Raw genomic sequence first — 11405 nt, forward strand, 5'->3', positions numbered from 1 at the left:
CTTTAAATTAACTTAGATAACTGTACAAATATATATATATATATATATATATACACACACACACACAGTATTTACAGTATCAATAAAAAAAATCTGGCTTGTTACAGGCAAATTAGCTTGCCACAAGCTGTCCAGTCTAATAGACAGGATTCTGATTCCTGAACACTGTCATCCGAATCAGAAGGTCAGAGCTGAATCTGCTGTTATGACTTAGAGAAGAACTTGACTCATCCTCATGATGGCTGGAGAATGCACATCCTAGCTGTCACTGGAGCTACAAGCAGGTCAGTGAGTCTTCCTTCCCAGTGACACTCCAAATAGCAGGCACATCACTACTGTAAGAAGACAAGGCTTCCTACTGGTCCCCTCCCACTGCTCCTAGCATACATGCTGGTGCTATGCACTAATGCAGTCCCACGGTCAAGTCTTACTTCCTTCAAACAAGTGTCTGGGGTTGACAGACTGTTTGAATGTCATATGGCACAAGATTTTGAATTTGGTGGGAATTTTTCTTTTCCCCAGTTAGAAAAACAAATTTAAATAACCTGTGCTACTGAAATCATGTTTACACAAAAATGAGATGTGAATCAGTTCAAGTGACAGCCTAAAGAGTTCATGTCTCTCACTCTCTCTGGCTTTAGGCCATGTCTCCATACATCTTCCTGTAGTACAGCGACTCAAAGATGTCATTGTCTCCGGGGCAGTTGTAATGGCAGGCACAGGTCTTGATGAACATCATGCTCTTCTTCATGACCTCGCCATCAGGACACTTGAACTCCACGGGAAGGGTTGTGGTTCTGTGCGGGGTGCAGCACCGCCCATCGGTGCACACGCCGCAGAATTTAGCACGGAATGTCTTTACGCTGGTGCAGCCAGAAAGCTCAAACTTGACAGGCTTGGAGATTTTGGGGGTCCGGATGCACTTTTTGCCCTTCTGAGGAAGACAAGGGAGGAGAGAAAAATCAATGACTCTGCAAGGGGTGTGGCTTTCTTCAACCTCTGGGTGTTCTCGCCTTAGGGCTGTCTGACTTCTGTTTATATTTTGAGGATGGGAAGGTTGAGTCTCATTTGCCAGTTTTCTAAAAATAGACATGGCCTCTTCTGGGATGTCTTGAATGAACTAACACTGTGGAGGATTTCCGAGTGGAAAATTGGTGGTTCCTATTACATAACATCTCATTCCATCAAAACAGTTCAATGGTTGGATATTTTTGGAGATGACAGGCCTATAATAACAAGGGTGGTAAGAGACCTAACTTTGGTCCTGTCTTAACTTTGGTCCTGTCCACTCTTGTTCCATGATTATGAGTTAATAGGAGGAGAAAACGTACCTTAATATTCTCTTCCAGATCAGCTTCACAAGGCCTGACCATGCAGAGGCGGCTCTGCTTCTCCAGCCTGCAGAAGGCGTTGTCATTGGTAACCCGGGTGGAGATGCCCATCCCGCAGGTCTTGGAACAGGCACTCCACTCTGTGGTCTGGACCAGGCAGTTGGCTCGAATCATGGTTGGGTCTGGGCCAAACGTGTCTTCCAGTCGGTAAGCTGGGAGAGCAGAGCACGCAAACACGAGGTAAGACGCCAGACTAAGACATTTCCCCCTGCCCTTGGCAAAGTCAGGACTCAGCCCCAGGGGGGAGAATCACGAGGCTGACTTAGAGGAAGACTCAGCTCACCAGCGAGGGCAGGGCCGACCATGGTGTGGTCCTTGGGCTCGTCACACACCCACTCCTCGCAGCATTTCCCGGGCAGCTTGACCCTTCGTGGGAAGGGGCAGTCGGGGCTGGGCAGGCGGACATCCATGCTGCACAGGGGCACGCAGCCCACCGCCCCGTCCAGGCAAGTGCACTGGTATTTGCAGCTGCTCTGGAAGGACTCTCCGCTCCGGTACACCGTCCCTCCGAAGACGCAGGGGGCACCATCTTTGGCTGAAGGAGAGGAAGGGAAAAGGGGTCGTGCAGGGGTCAAGCATCGGTTCTCTAGCCTGAACCGGAAGCGCGTCGGGGATGCGAGCTGGGAGCAGGGCTCCAGGGAAACAGCCTGAGGAAGGGACGCAATTCGAGCGGCTTTCTTTTCTGGCGGGACGGTGAGCGTGAGGGAAGAGGTGGTGGGTCATCGAGTGTCGCCCGGCGCCCCGGTGGCGGTGGCGGCGGCGCGGGTTGAGGGGCCCGGGGAGGCGGGGAGGGGACGGGGCCGCAGGTCTTACCGGTGCACACGCCGATCTTGCGGTTGGCCGGAGAGCCGAAGTCGCAGAAGAGGCCCTTGTGCGGGTCGCAGGGGTCGCGCTCGGTGCACAGCTCTCCCAGCTGCTTGGCGCATATGCGGCAGCAGCCGCAGCTGTCCAGTACCAGGCTGACGCCGGCGGGGCAGCGCGGCGCCGGGCCGGCAGCGCACTGGCACCGGCCGCCGCAGTCCTGGCCGGAGGTGGACTGTGGAGGGAGGCGGCTGTCAGCCGGGCGCACGCCCCTCGTTGCCGCCGGGGTCCCTCCCGGTCCCCTGCCCGGCCCCGGCCGTCGCGGGGGTCTCCAGTGCTTACCCGGCTGCAGAGGGCGAGCAGGAGCACGAAGGCGCAGCGGACGGGGCCCAGGCCGGCGGCGGACATGGTCGGGGCGCTGCGGGCGGCGGGTGGCGGCGGGGCGGGCGGGCGGTTCGGGTTCGGGCCGGAGGCGGGGTCGGGACGCGCCGGGCTGCTGTCTCGGGAGCTGTCGGCCTGGGCGGCTGCCGTCGAACTGAAGGCAGTGGGTCGCCGGCGGTGGGAGTCGCACTGGCTGCCTCCTCTCGGCGGGGAAGAGTTGTTGTGTGAGGCCAGGACGGGCGGCCTGAGGCTTTTATACGCTCAGGGCGGCCCCGGCTCGCCAATGAGCTGAATGGAGTCCTACACAAACAGGGACATTCCTCGCATTCCTCCCCACCTTCCTGCCTCATCAACTCACACCGGATTGATCCTGACCCCTTGACACTCAGCATTCCTCCCGTCTGAAAAAGCTGGCACACTCCAGCTCACCAAAAAAAAAAAAAAAAAAAGGCTCAGTATTTCCAGCCACCAAATAGGATTTTTTTTTTCCTCTTGCCTCTTCGCATCACTCCTGATTTATATCATTTAAAAAACACATCGGCAGTGATTATCATTATTTTTATGCCACTCACTTCTGTTTCTAATAGCTGTGCCTGTTCTACACACTGACATAAATCCTTTGTAGGAGGTAGGTAGCTGAAGAGGCTAATAGCAGGGATTCCTAAAAAATTTGAAAGGGTTTCCTTTTTTATTGGTTTGGTAATGATTTTTAGTTTTAGAGGCTGTCTGCCTTTGAAACTCTTCAGAGAGCAGAAAAGTAGTTCGTTGCTTTTAACTGCTTGAAATCCCCTAGAAGCAGAAGCATACCTGCAAATCCCTGAATCCCACATTGGAGATGCAGGAATTTGATCATTTGTCACTTGGAATAACGGTTTGGATGCCCATGCCAGACGAAAAGGAGAATAAAGCCAGGGGTCTGAGTATGGATGCAGTTTTCTGGGAGGGATTTCCACCACTCTTGCTTTGTTTTCTCTTAATATATGTAGCAGTTTTATCGTTGGGGCTATAGAGAGGGGAAAAGGATGAGTGGACATCAACACTTCCAGAAAAATCCATCTATTGTTATGTCAGAGCAAGTGATTATGTGTTGGGTAGGTAGAGGCCCTGGGTGTTGGGATGGAAAAAGGAGTGGGAAGACAGGGGAACCATACAGGAGGGGAGCAGCAAGAAGCTTGAGGTTCACTTGGGGAGTTTTAAACACATTTGTGGGTCTTTGAGAAATGAGTGATTTTCCTTATGCTAAAACCTGTAATCTTCAAATATGAAGATTTAGTTGTCTTGCAGTTGAAAAAAATCTGATTATATAACGAGAACACTGTATCCCCATTATATTTGGTTATAAGCTAAGAGTGTCAGTAAGTAATATATTTTAGTGACTCTCCACACATCTGTGAATAGTAATTGTTACTTCTTATTACCCAAGGAGCCTGTAGCCTAATGGAGGGAGATCAGGGCAAGGAAAGAATAGGTTTTATTCCCTCTGCTTGTGTGCAGATGTCAAATATGGCCAATAAAGTCTAAACATATGTCCCTTTCCTAATATTGCTATTTAGCTTCACTAAGGAGTCAGTTAATTAACTGTGCTTCCCTCTAGAATCTATAGTTCAGTATTTTTTTGTTGTTAATAATTCCAGTTTCCACTTTATGTAAAGAGAATGATCCCATGGCTATGCCATTTTTTCCTATTGTAATGCCACATCCTTTGATACTGGTGTTACCCATGAGTAGATTCATTTTAGTTGCTGATGCTTCCTTGTATAGGTTGAAATTAACTTATCTGTTTCAGATGCAAAGGCAAGCTTTCAGAAACATTATAGATTTATAATTTGAAAATAGCCTGTTTAAACTGGCCACATTTTTTCAAGTTTCATTTCATTCTGTTGAAAAAGAGCCAAGAAAAAAAAAATAACTACTCCAACTTCAGCACAGACCACATCATCTGGGCACAATTACCTTGTTAAGCAGTCCACATGTTGTACAGTGTAGTTGCATGTCAACAGTGGGAATGGCCAGCCAACGATGGGGGTCTCTGAAGCTCAGGAAGAATTTTCATCATTGTTATTTCATGTTCTTTCCAAGCATTCCTCAAAGAGAAGAGGCCTTAAAAGTTCCTATTTAAAGACGGAACATTCCGAGTTATGTTAATAGCCACATGTGTATTAAAGGCAACTTGGCCCCCAACTTTTTCTTCCCCTGTGGATGATTTTAAAAGTCCAAAATATGTGGGAAGCCACAGTGAAATCTTTCAAGACCTAAACCCCCAATTATATCTACCACTAATGGTTGGAAAGGTGTGGTGGATGGAGAAGGGGAGGGATGTGAAACTGGGACCTCACCCAAAGTGACATGTGGCCTGGGCCATGAGCTCTTGTGGCTTGCAAGGTGAGGGAGATGGAAGAACTGGTTGGGAATTTTTGAATACTCTGGAGAGTCTAAGAGCCACCACTTCATGCCCAGCAGAGTGGAGGCTCTCATTCATGGAGGGGCTAAATTGCTTGACTGGGTTACAGCTGGGTGACCTGGGTTGTATTCTTGGAGCTGCCATTCACAAGTAGGAGTCAGATTCCTGAGTTTCCGTTTATAAAATGATGGTTTAATGATAGTTAATTAGACTACAGTTCTCAGAGAATTGGTGCTTTATTTTATTTTACTTTATTTTTAAATTTAATTTAATTTTATCTTTTTGATCTTTCTTGATTTTCTCTTTCTCTGCAAGCATAACAAGTATATTCCTATTCTGCTGTGTTGTTAAAAATATCGGGAAGTATTATAAAAAGAATTTGGTTTTAATAAAATTCACGTGGTCCCTCAAAGTCTCAAAAGTCCATAGTTAGCTCCAGTTGGATGGTTTTAATATTGGCTAAGAGAAAATAAGCATATTGAAATATACAGAACATGGAATCTCAGAATAGAAAAATATGCTGTGCATGTAAGGTTAGATTGGGGCTTTATGATCAAAACTCTTTTGAAAGGTTTAAAATGAAAGATTATTAAGACAGTGACAGAAAGAGGGCGGGAGAGAAAGAATGAATACACCCAAGACATTCATAGACTCAAAAGTATGTTTATATTGTGATATGGACCATCAAATGCCAGGAAATTCAAAGGGAAAGGCTGACACTCTGTCCTTCACTCATGCCATGGGATGTGAATTCTTGCACTATTATAAGTGACTCAGCAAATGTTTGTGTGTGCCTAGGCAGTAAAGTGGAAATAGTGGCTTCTTATAACTTCTTCCAGCTCTGAGTTATCCCAACCCTTTTGATTGACAGCAGGTCAGAACTGGGAGAAAAAGGTCTTTGAATTTGTGTGAAAATGGTTAAGATGCACTAATTTTGTCTTGTAAGCAAGTGTTTATCTAGCAAATGCTTTTTAGAGAGCATTTTTTCTTTTTCCTGGTAGAATGAGGAATTCACTCAGCTGGCCACTGAGTCCTATTTGCAGAGCTATATAAGGTACATGTGTGTCTACTCAGGCATCATTTGTACAGGTCGTTTGGTTAAGGCTTGTAAGATGTTCAGCTGCGGATGTACTACATTCCTTCTCTTATGTTTTTTGTTTTTTTTTTTCCCCTGAAAAAAAAGGTTACTTGATCAGGTATCAGACAGAGAGAAAACCTGGCAGGACTACAGGAAAGTGGCCAGACTTGGAGTGTTTGTGTACTTGAAGAAGGAATCTTGCACATTTCAGCTTTCAGTCGTAGACATTTTCTTATAAGAGCAAGCAGGAGTCTGTGCCAGCCCTCAAAGCGGAAATCAAAGCTCCCAGGGAATGTGACTCAGAGCCGAGACTCATACGCAATGCATACACTAAGCCATCAGATTTATAGGAAGTCTAGCCGTATAAGGACATCTGGACGGGGAATGATTTGTCGTGATGGTCAGTTGGGAGTGGGCTTCCGATATTTCTGACATGCCTCAAATCCAATCATGTAAATGAATTCTAGCAAAAAACATGGTGTGCCAGAAGGCTTTTTGAAAAATAGTCATAAATATTATCCTAAAATCTTCGGGGACCCTGGCTTGGCTTACATTTCCTTGTATTTGCTTAAGATGAAGGTTAAAGAGAGGGCGTACTCCCTGGGAGTTCAGAGGTGGGAAAGAAGCACGGATGTTTACTATCTAAATTACATTCATTTCCTTCATGCTTTTCCCTCCTTATAATTAGTTCTCTGATTTTCTTAGGATATTTTCTGATGCAAAGTTATTTGTAAGAAGGTAGTCAAGACTGTTGCATGTGGTCTGTGTTTTATGTTTGCCTGTTCATTTACTTGCTGGTAAATGGAATTGAGGGTTAGAGGAGTGAGGAAGGAAAAGAATTTTTAAAAAATATGCTATTTCCTTTAGTTTGCTACTTGTCTCACTTATTCTGTTAGTTTAGTTAGAATCCTGTGTTGCCTGTAGTCTGCTTGCATTAGTCTGAGATGGTGCTGGAGAATACAGATGCTTCTACATGGAGGTGTCTAACACTTTTCCTGACAGATTAGCAACGCAAATATATTACCATAGCAACCAGGAGTATTTACAACCCTTTGTTTTCTCTACCTAAACAGGTAGAGTCCCCTTGGTGATACTTAAGGAGATAAGTGAGTAGGAATGAAAAGAATGGAGGTAACCACTCTTTCAAATGTGTGATTTGGGGAAAGCAAATCAATAGGTTTAAGAGGAAGACAGAATTGAGATGAGAATTTATTTCAAAGAATGGGAGTAAATGAAAGGATAAATAGTTTGAAAGCCACTTCTCACAACTTCAGGGCTTCCTGAATGATTTTTTGAAAATCATTAGGTAGGACCCAGAGAACCGGCTAGGAGGGTGGAGGTGTGAGTTCCACACCTGCCCTTTACCTGCCATGGGAGCCAGGGTCAGACCTAATCTTCCCTGAGCCCCCAATTTCCCACCCGCTCATAGTTATTTTCCAGCCCAAGGAGACCATGTTTATGAAAGTACTTTTAGATAATGTATGAGGATTTTTTAAACATCTTTATTGGAGTATAATTGCTTTACAATGGTGTGTTAGTTTCTGCTTTATAACAAACTGAATCAGTTATACATATACATATGTTCCCATATCTCTTCCCTCCTGCGTCTCCCTCCCTCCCACCCTCCCTATCCCACCCCTCTAGGCGGTCACAAACCACACAAACCACCGAGCTGATCTCCCTGTGCTACTCGGCTGCTTCCCACTAGCTATCCACTTTACCTTTGGTAGTGTATATATGTCCATGCCACTCTCTCACCTCGTCACAGCTTACGCTTCCCGCTCCCCATATCCTCAAGCCCATGCTCTAGTAGGTCTGTGTCTTTATTCCCATCTTACCCCTAGGTTCTTCATGACCTTTTTTTACTTCTTAGATTCCATATATATGTGTTAGCATACCATATTTGTTTTTCTCTTTCTGACTTACTTCACTCTGTATGACAGACTCTAGGTCCATCCACCCCACCACAAATAACTCAATTTCATTTCTTTTTATGGCTGAGTAATATTCCATTATATACATGTGCCACATCTTCTTTATCCATTCATCTGTTGATGGACAATTAGGTTGCTTCCATGTCCTGGCTATTGTAGATAGAGCTGCAATGAACATTTTGGTACATGACTCTTTTTGAATTATGGTTTTCTCAGGGTATATGCCCAGTACTGGGATTGCTGGGTCATATGGTAGTTCTATTTGTAGTTTTTTTTTTGTTTTGTTTTGTTTTGTTTTGCGGTACATGGGCCTCTCAACGTTGTGGCCTCTCCCACTGCAGAGCACAGGCTCTGGACGTGCAGGCTCAGTGGCCACAGCTCACGGGCCTAGCTGCTCCGGGACATGTGGGATCTTCCCGGACCGGGGCACGAACCCACGTCTCCTGCATCGGCACGCGGACGCTCAACCACTGCACCAACAAGGAAGCACTATTGGTAGTTTTTTAAGGAACCTCCATACTGTTCTCCATAGTGGCTGTATCAATTTATATTCCCACCAACAGTGCAAGAGGGTTCCTTTTTCTCCACACCCTCTCCAGCATTTATTGTTTGTAGATTTTTTGATGATGGCCTTTCTGACCGTGTGAGATGATATCTCATTGTAGTTTTGATTTGCATTTCTCTAATGATTAATGATGTTGAGCATTCTTTCATGTGTTTGTTGGCAATCTGTATATCTTCTTCAGAAAAATGTCTATGTAGGTCTTCTGCCCATTTTTGGATTGGGTTGTTTTTTTGTTGTTGTTATTGAGCTGCATGAGCTGCTTGTAAATTTTGGGGATTAATCCTTTGTCAGTTGCTTCATTTGCAAATATTTTATCCCATTCTGAGGGTTGTCTTTTGGTCTTGCTTATGGTTTCCTTCACAGTGCAAAAACTTTTAACTTTCATTAGGTCCCATTTGTTTATTTTTGTCTTTATTTCCATTTCTCTAGGAGGTGGGTCAAAAAGGATCTTGCTGTGATTTATGTCATAGAGAGTTCTGCCTATGTTTTCCTCTAAGAGTTTGATAGTGTCGGGCCTTACATTTAGGTCTTTAACCCATTTTGAGTTTATTTTTGTGTATGGTGTTAGGGAGTGTTCTAATTTCATACTTTTACATGTACCTGTCCAGTTTTCCCAGCACCACTTATTGAAGAGACTGTCTTTTCTCCACTGTATATTCTTGCCCCCTTTATCAAAGATAAGGTGAGCATATGTGCATGGGTTTATCTCTGTGCTTTCTATCCTGTTCCATTGATCTATATGTCTGTTTTTGTGCCAGTACCATACTGTCTTGATTACTGTAGCTTTGTAGTATAGTCTGAAGTCAGGGAGCCTGATTCCTCTAGCTCCATTTTTTGTTCTCAAGATTGCTTTGGCTATTTGGGGTCTTTTGTGTTTCCATACAAATTGTGAAATCTTTTGTTCTAGTTCTTTGAAAAATGCCATTGGCAGTTTGATAGGGATTGCATTGAATCTGTAGATTGCTTTGGGTAGTAGAGTCATTTTCACAATGTTGATTCTTCCAATCCAAGAACATGGTATATCTCTCCATCTTTTGTATGATCTTTAATTTCTTTCATCAGTGTCTTATAGTTTTCTGCATACAGGTCTTTTGTCTCCTTAGGTAGGTTTATTCCTAAATATTTTATTCTTTTTGTTGCAATTGTAAATGGGAGTGTTTTCTTAATTTCACTTTCAGATTTTTCATCATTTGTGTATAAGAATGCCAGAGATTTCTGTGCATTAATTTTGTATCCTGCTACTTTACCAAATTCATTGATTAGCTCTAGTAGTTTTCTGGTAGCATCTTTAGGATTCTCTATGTAGAGTATCATGTCATCTGCAAAAAGCAACAGCTTTACTTCTTCTTTTCTGATTTGGATTCCTTTTTTTTCTTTTTCTTCTCTGATTGCTGTGGCTAGAACTTCCAAAACTATGTTGAATAAGAGTGGTGAGAGTGGGCAACCTTGTCTTGCTCCTGATCTTAGTGGAAATGGTTTCAGTTTTTCACCATTGAGGATGACGTTGGCTGTGGGTTTGTCATATATGGCCTTTATTATGTTGAGGAAAGTTCCCTCTATGCCTACTTTCTGCAGGGTTTTTATCATAAATGGGTATTGAATTTTGTCTAAAGCTTTCTCTACATCTATTGAGATGATCATATGGTTTTTCTCCTTCAATTTGCTAATATGGTGTGTCACATTGATAGATTTGCGTATATTGAAGAATCCTTGCATTCCTGGAATAAACCCCACTTGATCATGGTGTATGATCCTTTTAATGTGCTGTTGGATTCTGTTTGCTAGTATTTTGTTGAGGATTTTTGCATCTATGTTCATCAGTGATATTGGCCTGTAGTTTTCTTTCTTTGTGACATCTTTGTCTGGTTTTGGTATTAGGGTGATGGTGGCCTCGTAGAATGAGTTTGGGAGTGTTCCTCCCTCTGCTATATTTTGAAAGAGTTTGAGAAGGAAAAGTGTTAGCTCTTCTCTAAATGTTTGATAGAATTCGCCTGTGAAGCCATCTGGTCCTGGGCTTTTGTTTGTTGGAAGATTTTTAATCACAGTTTCAATTTCAGTGCTTGTGATTGGTCTGTTCATATTTTCTATTTCTTCCTGGTTCAGTCTTGGCAGGTTGTGCATTTCTAAGAATTTGTCCATTTCTTCCAGGTTGTCCATTTTATTGGCATAGAGTTGCTTGTAGTAATCTCTCATGATCTTTTGTATTTCTGCAGTGTGAGTTGTTACTTCTTTTCCATTTCTAATTCTATTGATTTGAGTCTTCTCCCTTATTTTCTTGATGAGCCTGGCTAATGGTTTATCAATTTTGTTTATCTTCTCAAAGAACCAGCTTTTAGTTTTATTGATCTTTGCTATCGTTTCCTTCATTTCTTTTTCATTTATTTCTGATCTGATCTTTATGATTTCTTTCCTTCTGCTAACTTTGGGGTTTTGAGGACTTTAAATGTACCCATCTCTTCTGTCTTTCAGTGGCTCTTCCTCCTCTTAATTCCAACTAAGCCTTGATTTTAAAAAGCCCATCGCAGTTTGACTTGATAACACCATTCATCTTTGCAGGGATTTCTGAGTGTTAAAATTCCACCTGAGGTTAGAGACATCAAATGTGACTTCTTCATTTTTTTAGATTAGGTGCTCAGAACTGGTAGAGACATTTAACAAATGAAACTTTTAGGTAAAAATATCATGTGTAAATATTCAAGAGACAACTAAAAATTTATTATTATTGCCTGTTTCAGTGATGTTTTCTTTAGCTTATTTATTCCTCAGAAACCAAGATGGTATTTTTACTTTTTTTTTTTGCGGTACCTGAGCCTCTCACTGTTGTGGCCTCTCCCGTTGTGGAACACAGGCTCCG

The 11405-nt window shown here is 43.4% G+C and overlaps 1 protein-coding gene across 1 annotated transcript; it reads right to left on the minus strand.

Annotated features, from left to right (window-relative positions):
• Window positions 1-637: 637 nt before the first annotated feature.
• On the minus strand, window positions 638-2600 carry CCN2 (cellular communication network factor 2; the record flags this gene model as incomplete). The annotated part of the gene is made up of 5 exons (XM_079716101.1): window positions 638-934; window positions 1332-1543; window positions 1675-1926; window positions 2205-2427; window positions 2535-2600. The coding sequence occupies 5 exons, from the start codon at window positions 2598-2600 to the stop codon at window positions 638-640; spliced, it is 1050 nt and encodes a 349-aa protein (XP_079572227.1).
• Window positions 2601-11405: the final 8805 nt, after the last annotated feature.

This window comes from Hyperoodon ampullatus, assembly GCF_949752795.1.
Source record: "Hyperoodon ampullatus genome assembly, chromosome: 12".
Classification (NCBI taxonomy): Eukaryota; Metazoa; Chordata; class Mammalia; order Artiodactyla; family Ziphiidae; genus Hyperoodon; species Hyperoodon ampullatus.